Consider the following 19,375-nt stretch of genomic DNA (forward strand, 5'->3'; position numbering starts at 1 on the left):
CATAAAGATGAACGAACGTGAAGGTCAATTGAGGTTATTTAAACCCCAATTTTAGACTTTCAGGTTCTTCTCTATGAGAACAATTCATTTTTTCCTCTCTCTTTCTCTCTTTGTATTTCTCCGTATTTTTGTCTCTCTCTCTCTCTCTCTCTCTCTCTCTCTCTCTCTCTCTCTCTCTCTTCATTGCATAACAGCAAAATTCCCAGTGATGTCTTGAGCCTGTAAGCCTGCCAGTCCAAAAACCGGGTTTTTAAATTTCAGCTCTACGTCATCACAAACAGGAAATACTCGCGAACAAAACTTTATTGATAAGAACAGACACGCCCCCCTCCCCCCGGGCACGTCTCAGTCACATCCATGTCCTTTAACTTGTTTTCTTCGTAGCGTTCCGGTTGTTGTTGTTGTTTAGGTGTTTATTATTATTATTATTATTATTATTAAAGCCTGTTTACGTTAACCTTTACCGGTAAGCTAGCCGCGTGCTAACGCTACACACCCGCTAGCAGCCGCTGATGCTCGGCAGCACGCTGCTGCAGAGTCCTCATGATTAGCATAAGCTAACCCTGTCGTAGTTTGTTTGACATAAAGCATAGAGTGGTTGTTGGAAGCTAAGCTAAGCTAAGCTAGGCTAATCACCGACGGTTCCGGTTCTCCGTGCGAGATGATCCTCTGCAGGCTGTGGACCAGACTGGGACCTCAACGACCTCTAGACTGGACACCAGTGTCCATGTGTGCCTCTACCAGTATGTCCCAGTATGAGTGTAAACCCAGGACTCTGTCAGAATGTGCAGGCCCAGTGAGGACCTGCTGTTTCAGCCACCATCTACTTCAACCAGGGGTTCTACCTGGCTCAGGTGGATTCAGGAGCCGGTTGTCACCTGAGCCCGGCATTCTGGCTGGATGTGGACACAGATATCTTCATTCATCTCCTCTTCTGATGTCGATGTTAAAATCGACTTTACCTCCAGCGGCAGTACCTGGAAAGAGGGCTTCCAAGGGCCCCAGAACCAAACAGCCCTCCAGAACCAGCCAGCCCCTCCAGGAGGACCAGGTGATCCATCCAGCTGGATGGGGGAACCCTGTGTCTGGACTCATGTCATGTTTCTGCTTCAGCTTCTGTGTTTCCCCGTAGGACATGATGCAGTGCATCGCCTTCGCCACAGCCGATCAATATCATTTGCCAACCCTCTACCACGACCTGATAAACAACGGCTTCTCCGAGGTGGATCTGCCCAGAGGTACGAGGACTTCCTACCCAGGGGGGATGAAAGGTGCTCAAGCTGGATCAGATTAACGCGTTTTAATTTCAGATGCCTCCAACGTGTTGCTGATGACCACAGACATGACGGCGAAACCGGACGACGGAGCTCAGATTTTCTTCTTCAGGTCTGTTTTTAAAGAGATTTGTCTTCAAAGTAGGTGATCTGATATATAATGATGAGAATATTTATACATAATATGCAGTGCTTTAATTTGAAAGGATAAAACTACAGCCATCAGAGTCTCAAATCAAGTCTGTTTCATGTTGAATTTTAAAAGCCTTTTATTTTGGTGGTCTGAAACCAAAGGATGTTCGTCATCATGTTTCCGTATCGTTTAAAACATTTTTTTTCTTTCTCAATCCGACGTTCCAGGGAAGGTTCAGTTATCTTCTGGAATGTTGAGGACAAAACTGTAAGCACGTCTTTATTTAATTTAACTTTTCATTTGCCTCTTGTGGAGGAAACATCTTCAACAGTCTTTGAGTTTTCTTTGTTTTTTTCCTGTCAGATAAAAACAGTATTGAGGATCCTGGAGCGCCACGAGCTCCAGCCTTATGAGGTCGCCTTAGTCCACTGGGAAAATGAAGAGATCAAGTACAGCATCACGGAGTAGGTCGACCTCCGCCCTCATGTCGGTTGTGACTTTGGACTATCATTCATTCATTCATTTCTTCTTCTCCTTCTCCTTCAGAAAGAATACGAAGCTAGAGCGAGGAAACTTTATTCTCAACAGCCAGATGGATCCACAGGAAACTATTCTGGAGAAATTTGCCTTTTCTAACGCTTTGTGTTTGTCAGGTGAGACGTTTGACTCAGGTTTGCTCTGATTGGCTCTCGGCCTCTTTGACCGACGCCTCTATGTCTTCCAGTGAAGCTGGCGATCTGGGAGGAGTCGTTAGACAGCTTCGTGGACTCCATTCAGACGATTCCTGAGGTACGGTTGTCTTCACCTTTGACCCTCGGTGTTCGTGTTTGGTTCCTGTTTTTTAACCTCGACCTGTTTTTCCTCGTCAAGACATTAAAGTCGGGAAAGCGGGTGAAGTTGTCCGCGGCAGAGGTGATGAAGAAGATCGGCGAGCTTTTCACTTTAAGGTGAAGTCCAAACCTTTTCTATTTTACCGATCTGTGACGAAGACCGCAGACCTCCATCCTTCTACCTCCGTCCTCCTCTGACAGACACTTCATAAACCTGAGGTCCGACCTGCTCCTCACGCCGGATTTCTACTGGGACCGAGAAAACCTGGAGAAGCTTTACGACATGACGTGTCAGTTCCTCAGCATCAACCGCAGAGTCAAAGTAAAAGAAGCCGCCGCAGACGAAGTCGTATCTTGACGCCCGCGAGGCGAAGACTCGTCACGAGTTATCTGTGAATCGCAGGTGGTGAACGAGAAGCTGATCCACTGCGGTGAGCTGACGGACCTGATGAGAAGCCACCTGAACGAGAAGCACAGCCTGAGGTTGGAGTGGATGATCGTCATCCTCATCACCATCGAGGTAAAAGATGGAGAATACGTCTTTGATGGTAGGAATATAATTAAATAATGTGTAAAAACTTTTACGGTCTTTTAAATCTCTCACTTGTTTTCCTCTCAGATTTTGTTTGAACTTGCAAAAATGATCTTCTAAATTCATGCAAACTAAAAAAAAACCCCCAAAAAACGGAACCTGGAGATTAAAGAACGATGCTGCAGAACTCAGAAGCACTTTGTTCCTGATCCGTGACGTCATTTTTCTGAAGAAACCAAACATGTTTTTGAATGTCTGTCTTGTTTTAGTTCAGCTACTCTCACATTCAAACAAAGATCTGTGAATCTGAGGATCACGACTTCGAGCTCCGGCAGGATTTTGAGATGTGAAATGACTGCTTTTTTTTTTTCTTTTTTGTGCTTTATGGCATTTCACCTCACGAGGAGCAAGTTTGTGATTCTTCTTCAGAATGAAGGACGCTGGTTTTCAGAGACAGCTCATTTTTAACGTGTGACGTCGTACTCGTGATTGAAACTATAGCAACAGATGAAGTATAAATTCATCGGGTTTGCATTTTTAAATGTGAAATAAAGTACTGGTCTACATATCACTGATGACGTTGTGTTCTCATGGTTGGTTGGTTTGTCAGTCGCTCCAGATGATTGATCGAGCTCATAAACAACACATGAGGAACAGTTCTTCATGTGTGGATGTGGAATAACTTTATTATATACAAGATCATATACAGATAACTCATGCTCAGGTCTGCCTCTAACGCTCCAGTTGCCACAAAAAGCTGAAGGAGTCACGAAGCACCAAAAAGCTGTTATTGTCTCTAAGAGTTAGATTCTATTCAGACTCACACCAGAAACATGATTTATTAAGACACTAACGTGATTAGTAAAATAAATTCAACTCATTGACAAACAGCTTGTAGCCGACGTTCAGAATGGGTATTAATGATTTGATTACGTTTTAGCGTCAGTCTATAGTTTAATAATACAAATACACTTGAGAAAAAGAGCTGTTCACTGGCACTGTCATCTTTTATCTTTTGCTCATTTGAAAACTCCAGCATGATTTTAGCTGCAGATAACCTAAAACCAAACAGAGGTGTTCTTGTGTCTGAATAATTAATGTTAAGTTAAATACCTGGATGTTTAAACATTCTGTGGTGCTAAAGGATAATGTTATTCTACACTTATAGCAGAAACGACCTGGAAAGGAGCGGTTTCTATACAGATTGATGGAAGCGATTCTACTGACTCAAAATAACTGCTTCGCTTATTTGATCATTGATTGATTGTTAAATTTTTGTGACAGTCCTAATGTCGTAATGGATGGACTTGACTCCAGTTTCACTGCGTTCCCCTGAGATTTGCACTTATCCAGCTTTAATAGAAAAGCTTTGTTCAGACTTCATGGACTTCTCTGATTGCCCGACCTTGACAGGGAACAAAGCATAAAATTAATTTATCTGCACAGTCCAAATTAATGCGATGCAACATGTCAGCATGTGATTGACATGAGAGTAAAGGCACAAGCTTACCAAGTAGAGATGTTGCTGACATTAAGCTGTCTCTATGGTGACGGTCGCAGTCACAATTTCCGGATCATCCAGTGCAATTGCAAAATCTTCCTCTTCACTCTCATGTTGTTCTCTTGTTATTTGAATTGCTTGTTTATGCTCATCTTCAAGAGCCTGGGTTCCAGAAGTAGCTTCCCCCTCATATCCAAGTCCTTCCTTTACGTCTTGTTCACCCACTGTCTGAGGTTCTACATATTCCTCCACCTCATGGAACACCTCTGTTTTCTCTGGAGTGCAGAAGATTTCATTGGCATCTATCCACACTTCTTGGTCACTTTTCTCAGCCATTTGTTTCTCTGCTTCAGAGAGTACTGGCCGACTCTGGATCGCTTCTGTCTTTTGTGTTGGTCTTACTGGTTGTACCCTTTCTGCTGCCTGAACACGGCAGGTTGCTCTGTCCACTGTTGGTATTTGTTCTATTGGTTCCACTTTTTCCATTGGCTGGATATCAACTTCCAGCTCTACCATTTGGGTCAGGATTGGGGTTCTTTCTGGTTTAACTGCTTCTGGTTCTGTGATTTGTGTTGTCTGAGCTGTGACCCCAGGAAATTCTGTCTGGTTCTGGCTCTCAGGTGTAGATTTCGTAAATTCTTCTTCTTTAACCTCTTCAACTTCAGCCTGAGATGGGTCTGTTGGTTTCATGAGTGCATGTTGATCCTCCACATCAGTTATTTCATTTTCAGCTCTTGATATATCATCTGCTCTTTCAGTAACCTCTTGTTCAAGGCTAGCAGATGCTAATACCGGTACTGCCCCTTGTAATTTTGCTGTTACGTGTTGAAAGACTTCTTGAATGGTTGCCTTGTTTTCCTTCTTTATCAATTCCTCTTCTGGATTTGTAGAGAGATTTTCTACCTTTTCAACCGTTTCATGACAAACATCTATCATGTCCTTGACATCTGTCTGCCCTACCTCTGTCCCAGAATCCACAACAATCTCTGCTGATTTAACATCAACATTGATCGCTTCCAGTTGAATACTGTGATCATCCTTAAAAGTTGCCGATTGCATGGGCATCTTGACAACCTTGCTACTTTCCTCTGCTGACTTAGCCAAACTGCGTTTCACTAATGGTTTTGTAGCCTTGACTTCCCCCTTGAACACTTCTGCAGTTACCGCTGTGTTAATTACGGCTTCACTGATTGGTGATGTTTTCTCTATCAAAACATTGGGTAATGTAACTGAAACATCTTGGAGATTACATTCATCTTTGAGACTGCATACTACCACACGTTCAACTGCAGCAATTTTGATCTCAATGTCTGGAAACTCGGATTTTTCTTCCTGCTCATCATTGACTTGGACTGAACTACGTTGCACTTCAAGGTTGGGGTCATCTTGATGAACATCACCCGACATTGGTTCTTTTTCAAATTCTTCAGCATTGCCCTCTTCTGACTCCAACGTGGCTGCTCGAACAACTTGCAATACTCCTGGTTCTTCAAAATGCCCAGGGTCCGACTCCACCATTGGCTCACGACTGACTTCAGAGGGGAGGACTATTTCATTTTTTAATTCACCTGTGATTGTTACTCTTTTGGAAAGGTTTTCTGCTTCTTCTTTCAATAGAGATTCAGAGCTGCCTTTCTGTGAGGCTAATATGGGTGCGTGTAATACAAGCCTAGGTTTAGAATCCTCTAGTGGGTCGAGTCTGACTTCAGTGGCAAGAAATACTGTCTCAGGAATGTCCTCTGTTGTGTTTTTTGCAAGGTCTGGAGTACTACATTCCACTAATTGTAGAGGGACTGGTTGTATAATTTGTAAGGCCTCTGGAGCAAGTCTAGGTTTGGAGGCATCATTGGAATCAAGATTGACTTTCTTGGAAATTGTTTCCTTTTCTGGTTCAACTGCAGCTGTCTTTTCTTCAGGGACATTCTCTAATGTTGTGTCTATTTCAAGTGATCCGTCACTGCCTTCCACTGAATCTAACGTGGGCGCTTGAGCAGCTTCTTGAACTCCTGAGACTTGAACATGTCCAGGATCCACTGCTCCCTCAAGGTTGACTTCAGTAAGATGTACTGTTTCCTCATTAGGTTCATCTGTAATAGTCTCTACTTTTGGAACATTCTCTGATATTACTTCTTTTTCAAGTGATTTATGACTTTCATCTACGGAATCTGCTGCAGGTACGTGAACCACTTCCAAAACAACTGATTTTTTAACATGTCCATGCTCAGAATCCATCATTGACTCAAGATTGGAAGGTACTGTTTCCTCATTGGGTTCAGATGAGGCTCTTTCAGCTTTCAAGAAGTCCTCTGTTATTATGTCTTGTCCAAGTTGTTGAACATTGCTTTCCATTGATGCTGACGTTGCTGCGTGTACAACTTGTGCTGATTTTGGAACATCGACAGGTACAAAGTTATCCACTGGCTCAAGTCTGACTGTAGTGGTGAGTACTACTGTCTCAGGAATGACCTCTGATATGTTTTTTGCGAGTTCTGGAGTACTACATTTGACTAGTTCTAGAGGGACTGGTTGTGCAATTTGTAAGGCTTCTGGAGCAAGACAAGGTTTGGAGGCATCGTTGGAATCAAGATTGACTTTCTTGGGAATTGTTTCCTTTTTTGGTTCATCTGCAGCTGTCTTTTCTTTAGGAAGGTTCTCTAATGTTGCATCTATTTCAAGTGATTTGACACTGCCTTCTACTGAATCTGATGTGGGTACCTGACCAGCCACTGTCTCAAGTCTAACTTCAGTGGTAAGTACTACTGTTTCAGGAGTGTCCTCTGATATGGTTTTTGCGAGTTCTGGAGTACTACATTTGACTAGTTCTAGAGGGACTGGTTGTGCAATTTGTAAGGCTTCTGGAGCAAGACAAGGTTTGGAGGCATCGTCGGAATCAAGATTGGCTTTCTTGGGAATTGTTTCCTTTTTTGGTTCATCTGCAGCTGTCTTTTCTTTAGGAAGGTTCTCTAATGTTGCATCTATTTCAAGTGATTTGACACTGCCTTCTACTGAATCTGATGTGGGTACCTGACCAGCCACTGTCTCAAGTCTGACTTCAGTGGTAAGTACTACTGTTTCAGGAGTGTCCTCTGATATGGTTTTTGCAAGTTCTGGAGTAATGCATTCCACTACCTCTAGAGGGACTGGTTGTGCAGTTTGTAATGTTTCTGGAGCAACTCTAGGTTTGGAGGCATCAGCTGAATCAAGATTGACTGTTGTGGGAATTGTTTCCTTTTTTGATTCATCTGCAGCTGTCCTTTCTTCAGGAAGGTTCTCTAATGTTGCATCTTTTACAAGTGATTTAATAATACCTTTCTTTGACTCAAGTATGGCTGCTTCAGCAGCTTCTATTGCTTTCGGTTCTTGAAGGTGCTCTGATTGAGAAGCACCCCGTGATGGAATACTGACTAGAGCGTTAAGTAAAGTCTCATCTCTGTATTCCTCTGGAATTGTTTCTGCCCCTGGAATATCTTCTAATATTTCTTCTTGTTTGGTTGGTTGGACACTGCTTTCTACCAAATCTAATGTGGGTGCTTGAGCAGCTTCTTGAACTTCTAAGTCTTTAACATGTTCATGTTGAGCATCCACTGCTGCCTCAAGGTTGACCTCAATGAGATGTCCTATTTCCTCTTTGAGTTGATCTGTAATAGTCTCCTCTGATATTACTTCTTTTCCAAGTGATTTATGACTTTTGTCTGTGCAATCTGCTGCAGGTACTTGAACCAACTCTAAAACAACTGATTTTTTAACATGTCCAGGTTCAGAATCCACAATCGACTCAAGATGGGAAGATACTGTTTCGTCTTTGGGTTCGGCTATGGTTCTTTCCGCTTTTAGAATGTTCTCTGCTCTTATTTCTTGTACAAGTCTTTTAATACTGCCTTCCACTGATGCTGATGTTGCTTCTTGTACAACCTGTGCAACGTGTTCTGATCTTAGAACATCTACAGGTGCAAAGTTATCCACTGGTTCAAGTCTGACTTTAGTGGCCAGTACTACTGTCTCAGGAATGCCCTCTGATATGTTTTTTGCGGGTTCTGGAGGGCTACATTTGACTAATTTTAGAGGCACTGGTTGTGCAATTTGTAAGGCCTCTGGAGCAAGTCTAGATTTGGAGGCGTCATCAGAATCAAGATTGACTTTCTTGGGAACTGTTTCCTTTTTTGGTTCATCTGCAACTGTTTTGGCTTCAGGAACATTCTCTAATGTTGTGTCTGTTTCGAGTGGTTCACCACTGTCTTCCACTGAATCTGATGTGGGTACCTGACTATCTTCCAACGCTTCTGATTCTTGAACACGTCCAGGTTGAGAGTCCATCACTGGCTCATGATTGACCTCAATGGGAAGTACTGATTCCTTCTCGTGTTCTTCCGTAGTTGTTTGTACTTCTGGAATCTTCAGTTCTTTTGCATCTTCTTCAAGTGACTGAACACTACCTTTTTTTGACTCAAGTATGGCTGCTTGAAAAGCTTCTATTACTTCTGTTTCTTGAAGGTGCTCAGGTTGGGAAGTACCCAATGAAGGAATATTGACTAGAGCAGTAAGTAAAGTCTCATCTTTGTATTCTTCTGCAATTGTTTCTGCCATTGGAATGTCTCCTGGTATTACTTCTTTTTTGGTTGATTGGACACTGCTTTCTTCTGAATCTAACGTAGGTGCTTGAGTATCTTCTTGAACTTCTGATTCTTGAACATGTCCATGTTCATGATCCACTCCTGCATCAATGTTGACTTCAGTGAGATGTACTGTTTCCTCTTTTGGTTCATTTTTAATTGTTTCTGCCCTTCGAATGTCTTCTGGTATTACTTCTTTTTCGGTTGATTGGACACTGCTTTCTATCGAATCTAATGTAGGTGCTTGAGCATCTTCTCGAACTTCTGATTCTTGAACATGTCCATGTTCACAATCCACTGCTGTCTCAAGGTTGTCTTCAGGGAGATGTACTGTTTCCTCTTTTGGTTCATTTTTAATTGTTTCTGCCCTTGGAATGTCTTCTGGTATTGCTTCTTTTTCGGTTGATTGGACACTGCTTTCTATCGAATCTAACGTAGGTGCTTGAGCAGCTTCTTGAACTTCTGATTCTTGAACATGTCCATGTTCACGATCCACTGCTGTCTCAAGGTTGTCTTCAGGGAGATGTACTGTTTCTTCTTTTGGTTCATCTGTAATTGTTTCTGTTTCAAGAATGTCCTCTGATATTACTTCTTTTTCAAGTGATTGGCAGCTGCTTTCCTCAAACTCTGATGTGGTTGCATGGATAACTTCTAATGCTTTTTTTTGAATATGTCCAGCTTCACATTCCACCATTAGGTCAAGATTGACTTCAGTGGGAATTATTGTGTCCTCCTTGGGCTCATCCGTGGTTGGTTGTACTTCAAAAACTTTCTTTGTCGTTTCCTCTTTTTCACGTGATTGGATAACACAGCCTTTCTCTGAATCTAAAGTGACATGTGGAACAGATTCAGATCCTAATGTGGCCAATTCTTGAACGTTTTCAGTTCTGACAGCATTTATTGATTGATCTTTGTTTTCCAGCTCAAGACTGATCAGATTTTCAGTTGTCATTTTGGGTTCATCTCTAACAGTTTCTGTTGAAAGAAAGTCCACCAATTCTGCTTCCCCCTCTGGTGAATGAACACCAATCTCTCCTGAATCTAATGTGAAATCTCGTGCAGGTTCTGCTGCTTCTGCCACTGGATCATGTCCAGTTTTTGTAGAATCTTCCTGTTTTTCATCTACATGGGCTTCAGCTATAGACACTGTTTCTCCTTTGCGCTCAAAAGTCTCAGTTGCTGACAATTCCTTGGATATTACATCCTTTTCATAATACTGAACACTAGGCTCTGAATCTAACGAGGCCGCTTGTTCTTTAACTAATTGTTGCAACACCTCCACCTCTACTGGCAGTAAATCTTGATCCCCACCTTGAAATTGATGAGTGATACTGTCTGTAGTCTGACCTGTGTTGTCTGTAACAGTTTGGACTTCTGGTTCAATAGCCCCATCATTGGTTTTATCTGCAATTATAGCAGCATTTGAGTCTATTTCTTGAGAGCCTATATTTGGGCTCTCTGTTTCAACATGACGTTCTTCACCTAGAGAAGCAACATCTAAGACAATGTGGTCACATTCAGGGAAGCCATCTCCAGACACAGCAGAATTTGCTTCAGATTGGTTATGGGTGTCCGCAATTGTTTCAAAATCTTTTTCACCTCCTTCATTTGTGATCCTGAACTCCTCTATTTCATCTGCTGCAGTTTTAGTCATGTCAGTTGCATCTGTCTCAAAAGAAGCAACTTCCAATTCAACCTTTGTGGAAACAATGTCCTTGACTTCAGATGTGCTCTCTGTTTGGGTCGCAACTACAAGTTCATTAATTGTGTCAAGCTCATCTAATCCTTTGTGCATTTCCAAAACTGCTGTCTCCTTCTTTACAAATGTTTCTAGTACCGGTTGGGTGAATGAACCAACAATTCTCTCAGACCTAAGCTCATCTGAACAAACTGGGACTTCCTTTTGCTTTATAGGAATGTCATCAACAACCTGATGGAGGATCATATCACTTTTCGGTAGATCTTTCCCCAAGTCATGGATATCTACAATCCTTTCTAAGTCTTTTTCACTTATTTCTGTATTTGTTACGATTACTTCTTCCATTTTATCCACAGCAGTTTCAGCAGTGTCAAACTGAACAGGAGAAACTTCAGATTCAACATTTTTAGAAACAATGTCCTTGACTTCTGGTGTTCTTTCGGTTATAGATGAAGTTGCAAGTTCTTCAGTCACATCCAGTTCCTCAACGGCTAGACCTATGGTAATAGCAGTTGCATCTAATTGTTTGTGCATTTCCAGAACTTCTGGCTGCTCCTTTACAAATGTTTCAAGTACCTGTTGGGTGGATGAACCAACAATTCTCTCAAACCTAAGCTCATCCGAACAAACTGGGACTTCCTTTTGGCTCATAGGAATGGTATCAACAACCTGATGCAGGATCATATCAGTTTTCTGCAGGCCTTGCACCAGGTGATGGGTTTCTACAATTCTGTCTAAATCTCTATCGCTTTCTTCTTTATTTGTAAAAATGACTTGCTTGATTTCATCTACTGCAGTTTCAGCAGTGTCAAACTCACCAATGCAGACTTCAGATGCAACCTCGGTGGGGACAATCTCTTTGACTTCACATATGCTTTCCGTCAGGGATGAAGCTGTAAGATCATGAATGACATCCAGTTCTTGAACAGCTAGACCTGTCCTAATGGTAGTCGCATCTGATCTTTTGTGCATTTCCAGAACTTTTGGCTCCTCTTTTTTGAAAAAATTGCATACCTGTTGGGTAACTGAACCAACTATCCTTTCAGAAATCAGCTCATCTGAACAAACAGGGACTTCCTTTTGGCTTATGGGGATGGTTTCAACAGTTTGATGCAGGATTGTACCAGGTTTTGGTAAGCCTTTCACCAGTGGATGATTCTCAGCAATTCTGTCTAAGTCTCTTTCTCTTCCTTCTGTATTTATTATATTGATCTCCTGTATTTCATCAACTGTATTTTCAGCAGTGTCAAACTCATCAGAAACAACTTCAGATACAAGCTCTGTAGAGATGACCTCCTTGACTTCAGATATGCTTTCTGTTAGGGATGTAGCTGCAAGTTCATCGATTGCATCCAGCTCTTCAACAGTCAGGCCTGTTTTTATGGTATTTGCGTCTGAATTTCTGTGAATTTCAAGAACAGTTGGCTCTTTTTGTACAAATTTTTCGAGTACATGACACGAGACTGAACCAACACTTCTTTCTGTGTTCAACTCATCTGAACGAAGGGGTGCTTCCTTTGGACTCGTAGAGATTGTTTTAACAACCTGATAGAGGATCACGTCTGTTTCCATGACATCGTATTCTGCTGGTACTGGTGTTGTGTTACCAGATGTTTTTGAAGATTCCAGAGATAACTGGGAAACGGCAGAGACCATCTCAGTTTCGTCGGTCCGTGTGACATCTGCTGGGGGTTCTAATGCGGTTACAGCTTCAGATGTCATCTCGATGAGGTCCTCTGCTATAGTGTCATCTCTAGCTGCATCCTCGGCTGGCGTGGCCATGGTCTCTGTGATTATACCCTCCTCTGTAATGTCACTGAGTTGTTGATATTCACTCACTGATTCTGCAACATCATCAGGTTCTTTACTTGTGGCAGTGATTGCATATTTTTCTGAAGCATCATTGTTGTTGACTTTTATTGCTTTTGTTTTCAGGTCGTCGAGTGGAAGAACTGCTTTAGGCATCTGGTCTTGCTTGAGTTCATTGTTTGATTCCTCTGGCATATGACTTTCTACGTGCTCCTGTTTTTGTGCTTGAACCTCTGTCTCAACAATATTAAATTCAGACAATGGAACCACAGCTGGTGTTTCAGAGTCTTCATCACCTGAGGCAGCATCATCGTCATAACTTGTCTGAGTTCCTTTGTCAGCAGATTGTATATCGTTTTTGCTTACATCTTCATCCTTGACTTTCCTTTTTGGTGTCAGAAGTTTTTTCAATGATCTCCACGTTGACCCTCCATCTATATCTGAAGGACTTGCTGCTTGTTTGGGGAAGGAGGTTGCATTCAGATTGTTTGGGGTTGCTGCTGCTTCATGCTCATCTTGTTTGTGACTATTTATATCAATGTGAGGCTTTTCTTCTTCGGAGTCTGATGTTTGCCGACTTCTTTTCCTTCCGGAGCCACACAATACAGCATCCCACGAAACAATTGAGTCTTTCCTTCTTCTTCCATTTTCTTCGCTGTGATTGGATATTTGCTCACCTTCGCTCATCTTCGGCTCGGCTTCTGACACTCCTAAGCTTTGTATCTCTTCATTGCTGACGGAGGATATTTTCATGCGTTTCTTCGGAGTCATGCGTCTTTTGAAGGAAGCCCATGCACCCTTGTCCTCTCCGTCCTCCTCTGCCATGGGAGGTTCAGGATCTTTCTGATTCTCAGCGGTGAACAAAAGCTGATCTGAAAGTTTTTCTGTGGTGTCGTGTAACTTTGAATCACTTGACCTCCTGCTTTGCTTCTTTTTCTTTAAGGACCCTGTCAGCAGCCATTTGAGAGGACATTCTGTCTCGGTAGAGTTTGTCGATAGATTCCTGGAAGACGATCTCTCTTCATCTGTCATCTGGGGTGATTCTGTAGAAAGCATTTCATCTCTACACTCATTTTCCTCATCGTTTGTCTCAACCACAGCTGGACAAACCTCTTCATCCTCTTGTTGATTTAGCACTTTTTGTTCTTTTGTCTCTGTGACTTCCTTTTCTTCCAAGTCTATCCGTTCTTCTTCCTCTTTCTCATCTTCTTCAGGCTTCTTTTTCTTCCAGAGTCCAGAAAAAAATGCACTCAGAGAAAATTTTTTGATTGGAGACACGTTCTCCTCTTCTTTTGGACTAGATGGAGAGGTGGAATCTGGCTCCTCTTTAGATGTGGCGTCCTGGTGTGAATCTTCTCCTTCAGGAGTCGTTGCTTCTTCTTCTTTTATTCCAGATGTTTTATTTTCTGGATTTTCTAAAACATCTTCTGAAGTAACATCTGTCAGGGTTGGACATGTTGTTGAATCATTGTCATAAGTCTCCTGTGCCACGTTGGGGTCGGTGCTCTGTTCAACCACTTCACTTTTGGACTCCTTCACGGTTTCCTCAACATCTACTATGCTCGGTTCCTCCTCTTTGGATTCATCTGACCCATCTGGTGAAGTTTCACTCGAGCCCCTCTTTACTGTCCATTTCAAACCAATGTTGCTGAAAATTCTGCGGAAACCTTTGGACATTTCATTCTGCTTTCCATTCATTTCAGTTATTTTCAGAGATTCTTCCTCCTTTTCAATAATTTCAACATTTTCTAATGGTGCATTTTCTTCTTCAATTGGCTTTTCTGGCTCTGAAACATCTTGGTCTGGTGGAGTCAGAGCTGAGCCAGAAAGTAAATTAATTATTAAAACACTTTGCAAGAAATATGACTCTAATCCGTTTAAAATGATGCTGTTGAAACTATGCAAGTCTTTTTAGGAATACACAGATATATGATAAAAAGAACCCACCTCCAACGGAGACCTCGTCTTTACAATGACCATCAACAACTTCTTTAGAGCTATCTTTGACGGCGGAGATCTCCTCATTGTTTGTGACAGTCTGGAACAAACCAAATACGTAAAATGTAGAATGGAAGCAAACTAGGTTATTTTAGTTGTCAGCTTTCTCATTACTTTTACCTCAAACATTCTGTTTTAAGAGGTCTGGTGCCAACAAAAGAACACAAAAATGGACGAGGGCATGGATCCAAGAACATAGCAAGATCTTGAATTAAATGTTTTCTCCTACTTCTGGAATCACCATATTGAGTTGTGTCACTTTAGTAAGTATGTTTTGTCATTTGGTGATTATAAAACACTTGATGTTGTAATCTGTTGTGAAATTATTAGCTTCATCATACTTTAATAAATGTTGAAATAAAAATAATGACCACATGATTTGAAACATGCTTCTGCGGCATCCAATAAAAAGGCCATTGATAATGTGATTATAGGATAATGTGAGGGGAGTTTCAAATCAAATATTATTCACCACTTCACGAGGATGCACGCAGCTTCTTGAGCTGACCGACACTTTGTCTTCACTCGTCCTGAAGTAAAAGGATGGACTGACCCTAGTCCAGAAACCATTATGTTAGAAAGCACCATTGGTGACACAACCGGACTTCGGTAAGAACCAACAACATCCAATCCTATAGGCTCCCTCTGGAAAAACACTCAAGGTCAGATATAAAACCAAGATATTCTAATAAATATATGTAATACTTTAATTCCATACTTTAATGATCTTTAGCTGCTGGTCCTGGGTGTGTTCTTTACTGTCGTGGTTGATGTTAATTCACAATTTGTTGAAAACAACTTTAAAGTTGTGCTCTCAGCAAACATTCCACGCTCAAAATAGTTCTGTTTGAGTACAGTATTTTCCCACAAAGCAATTTGTCCGTCTCACAGACCAGAGGTAGGCTGGTCTGACCCTCGTAAGAAACTCCTGGAATCTCCATCTAGAATTAGAACCATTTCATGAAGCACAATATTTCACTGATGGCTTATACGTAGCTCAACACGCCCTCCATGCAGCTTCACAGGAATCCCATCAAACGCACTCAAAAGTGCAATATTCAACATTCAAAACAACGTAGAAAGAACTGATCGCCTCCACCCCTTCCTTCATCCCTGTCACATGTCCAGCCCCATCACCAAGTTCCACCTTCACATGATTCTCATTAACTTGTTAGAGAACTTCAGATTGAAATAATTAGCCAATTATTTCCTTAACATCACATCTGATCAGAGCCACAATTATCCCCCCAATGACCTAAGGACCTGTTTTTTATTCTGTTAATGGACTTCCTGTTCTTTTCCAGACGTCAACAAATAATCAATGCGGCCTTCTGCTGAGTGCAGCGAAGGCGAAATTCCATCCGTCCCCTGGGATTATCTGGGAATGAGAGGTTGTTATTCCTCCAGTGATGTTCATGTACAGTAAAAACAGAATGCTGCAACATCACTGGATGGGGGTGGGGAGGTGGGGTAGGGGGGTATCACATTGACAGAGGGGACACTTTCCAATAACTTTTAAAGCAATAAGTTCAAGCTTCCCTCTGCACCACTATGACGTCGTTTTCTCTGATGATGCAGCAGATTTTTTTTAAAAACCGCATCAGGAAAACATTAAATAAGTTTGTAGGTGGTGGTGGTGGTGGGGGTTACATACCTCCTCAGTGTTCCCATCATCCGCTGCATCCTCTTTGCCCTCCCGCTGCGCAGATTGAGCGGCTCCCATTTTCAGAACCGCAGCGCGTCAGAGTCCGGATCGGAGTGATGGAATATCCCAAACGTTCACGGACCGGAAAAAAAACACCGTCAGAGAAAGAGAGAGAGAGAGAGAGAGATGGAGACGCTCAGCTCCCGAATGCTGCAGCCTGGATGTTGAAAAAGGTTTTTTAAGCAGAGACCTCCCTGCAGGATCACATGAGGTCCGGATCGAGGACGGCCCGCCCCCCCATTGCATCAAAAATTTAAAAAAAAGAAAAAGAAAAGACAACAGCCGGACCTCAGATGGATGAGAGAAAAACAAGAAGTCAAAGGATGGGAACAGGGGAACAGGGCCGGTCCAATCCTGTTGGAGGCCCTGAAGAGGGGCGGGGGGGCTTTAAAAAATAATCAGTGCATTAAATCTTTTTCAAAAGTGGAAAAAAAAATTGTATTTTGACAGAGAAAATGTCATCAGTGAAATCTTGTATTGGTAAAAGAAATGGGCAACATTAGGACTAATATCAATTTCCCTGTCGGAACCTCCTTAAGGGATCAATGAAGTACTACTACTACTACTAAAAATAATAATAACTAATAATCTGAATTACAATGAAAATAGAATATAAATTTTTAAATTAATAATTGAAAACATTAAAATAAAGCGCTGCTTACAATATTCGGTTTAATCTGAGAAATATCTGTTTTGTTTTTGTAATTTTTGATCATTTCTTAACTTGATACATTTTCCTCTAAATGAAGTAAATTTCTAAAAGGCTGTTCTTGTTGTGTGGCCAATAATCACTGCATTCATTGAACTCATTTTTACTTTTATTTGACCTGTTTGACCTGTTTTCACTTCCGTTTCCTCGAAAGTACATTTATTTTCCAACAAAAAGCTCTTAAATTAACTTCTGTCTTATTTTAACTGCCTTCTTGTGGAGGTCTGTGGTGCTATGAACAATTAGAGGGTTTTTATCACATCATAGGAGGCGGGTCAAGCTAAGTCCCCATTGGCTGTTGTTGGTGGTCGGCCAATCATCACCTCCGGTTTACGTAACGGCTGCTGGGACATTTCATTTCTCATCCTGAATTCAGATGGGATGTTAAATAAACTTTAAATAAATGGATGTAAAATAATTAAATCTCTGTTCAGCTGTCGGCTGATCTTGGATCAAATCAGATCATAACTGATCGTAGAATCGACCATGCAGATAATCTGTTTTTACCAGTTTAGATCTTTGTAATGTAGAGTATGACATTCTGGCGGAGCATAAAACAGATTCATTCATCCAACTTTCATCCGTTTTATTGGATAAAATCGGATGCCCGATTGTGGACCGGCTCGCGGACCCCCCTACGTTTTATTGCATGACCTCCCAACAGGCCTCAGAAGATCAGCTCCTGTAATGAGAGGAGAAAACATCAGCTGTTTCCACTTACCCAAAGTTGTGACTCGAATTAATTCAGCTGGTTAGCTTCAAACTGAAGCTCACGTAACAGCATCGCTCTCTATAAATATCTGATCACATTAACATGAGTCCATGTCATGGGTTTGGGAACGTCGCTCCGATCGGAGCGCTCCGACGTCAGATTCCGTTCAGTTTGTGTGACTCATCAGTCCTCCAGCTTCCTGTAGCGACACGGGTTTGTTCCTCAGTTTATCTAAGTAGGTTTTTGTGGTAAATTTAATACAATCTAATGGAAATAATGAGTCAATGACAGCAATATTAGAATAACTATAATATATAATGGTAGATTACATAAGACTTCAGCCAAACCAGCTGACATCGGATTGTTTCCTCCTCCAGATCAAGAACATGGAGATGCTTTACGACTCCAATGTCCACACTTTGAAGTCACTTTAATTCTATTTATTGTCCAGAAGGTTCCAGGAACATGTAATTGTTGTACCTTATACAACCTGTCAGACATGTCTCATGCTTCAGTCTGATCACCAAATCACATTAAATATGTTCAGAGCCACATGTAATTAGTCAATGTCCATTTTCACAAGTAGAAAGAACATGTGTAAACCCACCTCCTTCCTGCGCGCTGTGGACCTCCTCCTGACTCTGGAATCATGAGTTTGTCATCAGTTGTTTATTGGTTTGGACCTCAAACTGGATTTAAATTGAAAGGCTTGTCTTCTATCGAAGGCCTCTGAATGTATCTGTTACCTCTAGGGGGCAGTGTTCTACCTCAGCACCTCTGTCCACTCAGATTTAACCCATCAGATTTACCTCTAGGGGGCAGTGTTTTACCTAAAGCCCTCTGTCCACTCAGATTTAATCCACCAGCTCTGGAGCAGGATCCAAATCTTCTGACTGGCTGTAATCCAGGAGACATCTCTACCCACATTATGGTTGTTCTTTACAGATTTGGTCTGGGTGAATGTCTGTCTCCAACCTCTGACCTCTGACCCCCAGCTCCTCAAAGTTTGGAGGAAATCCCTCCAAGAAGTTTGTAGTGAGTTCAAAGGGGTTGTATTAATTGTGGTTCTATTGAGGTCAGACCAAAATATTTGTTTACAGGCCAACAAAGAACTGAGAAATTATAACCAAATGAAATACCAGGAAAACATTCTTTGACAGTTTTTCTTTTGAGTCTGATTGGCAAACTTCTAAACTCATTAAAAACTCTTGCGACTCTAATCAGATCTGCCTGACTGAAAAGATTGAATAAAGTTGATTTGGCTAGAAATCACCAAGAATACTGTCTTTTCATGATTCATTCATTCATTCATCATCTTCTTGTCAGATGAATCAGTCCTACTGGAGCCTCCCCCAGATGAGTGGCAGGGAACACCCCAGATGAGACGCCAGACTCACAAAGACAGACTCACAGTCACATACAAGCTCCACAAGGAAGGGAATGGAACCTTATCATGTCTGATAAGGATGTGGAAGCATCCACACACCTTCTCTTATGGGTTTTTACGTGTAAATGACTGCCATCTAGTGGTGGATTAACGAGCTGAAGGTTCCCTCAAGCATTCAGGCTTCTCCGTTTAACCAACTTCAGACTTCAATAACTGATGATATCAACTATGTCTAACCAGGCAAGACCAAATGTGATTACACCCAATTACATGCCTCTGTAACTGGGTGATGCTTAATGTCTGTTTGTTTTATGGTGTTTTGGGGGGAGAATTCAGCCTGGCTCATGCTGGTCAACCACAGACGATCGGAATCCACATCTTAGTCACACATGGACTAACTCCACTTAAAAAAGAAATGCAAGCCATGTGACTGGAACTGGAACAGACGCTGGTGGAAATTACTAATCACCGACGAC

The 19,375-nt window shown here is 41.8% G+C and overlaps 1 protein-coding gene and 1 long non-coding RNA gene across 3 annotated transcripts; one reads left to right on the forward strand and one right to left on the reverse strand.

Moving 5' to 3' along the window:
* The first annotated feature begins 340 nt into the window (after nucleotides 1–340).
* rmnd1 (required for meiotic nuclear division 1 homolog) lies at nucleotides 341–19,167 on the forward strand. Of its 2 annotated transcripts, none has more exons than XM_068339005.1 (11): nucleotides 341–1,051; nucleotides 1,133–1,238; nucleotides 1,311–1,386; nucleotides 1,635–1,674; nucleotides 1,771–1,871; nucleotides 1,954–2,060; nucleotides 2,132–2,196; nucleotides 2,278–2,354; nucleotides 2,439–2,559; nucleotides 2,641–2,785; nucleotides 18,839–19,167. In XM_068339005.1, the coding sequence occupies exons 1-11, from the start codon at nucleotides 662–664 to the stop codon at nucleotides 19,048–19,050; spliced, it is 1,440 nt and encodes a 479-aa protein (XP_068195106.1). In that variant the 5' UTR covers nucleotides 341–661; the 3' UTR covers nucleotides 19,051–19,167. The 2 variants fall into 2 exon arrangements, with proteins under 2 accessions (XP_068195106.1, XP_068195107.1); XM_068339006.1 differs by lacking the exon at nucleotides 18,839–19,167 and adding an exon at nucleotides 2,857–3,337 and having other exon boundaries at nucleotides 2,641–2,757.
* LOC137611192 (uncharacterized) lies at nucleotides 11,215–16,401 on the reverse strand. Its single transcript, XR_011038596.1, has 3 exons — nucleotides 16,041–16,401; nucleotides 14,336–14,426; nucleotides 11,215–14,205 (listed from the first exon to the last, which is right to left on the reverse strand). It is a non-coding gene; the product is annotated as an uncharacterized lncRNA (long non-coding RNA).
* Nucleotides 19,168–19,375: the final 208 nt, after the last annotated feature.

Source organism: Antennarius striatus, chromosome 17 (assembly GCF_040054535.1).
Source record: "Antennarius striatus isolate MH-2024 chromosome 17, ASM4005453v1, whole genome shotgun sequence".
NCBI lineage: Eukaryota > Metazoa > Chordata > Actinopteri > Lophiiformes > Antennariidae > Antennarius > Antennarius striatus.

What these genes read in the sequence shown, in the direction of transcription:
- rmnd1 (XM_068339005.1), top strand. Translation starts at nt 662, where the DNA reads ATGATCCTCTGCAGGCTGTGGACCAGACTGGGACCTCAACGACCTCTA. An exon ending in GGAATGTTGAGGACAAAACT is followed by an intron (nt 1,675 to 1,770) that starts GTAAGCACGTCT and finishes TTTTCCTGTCAG; the next exon opens with ATAAAAACAGTATTGAGGAT. An exon ending in ATCAAGTACAGCATCACGGA is followed by an intron (nt 1,872 to 1,953) that starts GTAGGTCGACCT and finishes CTTCTCCTTCAG; the next exon opens with AAAGAATACGAAGCTAGAGC.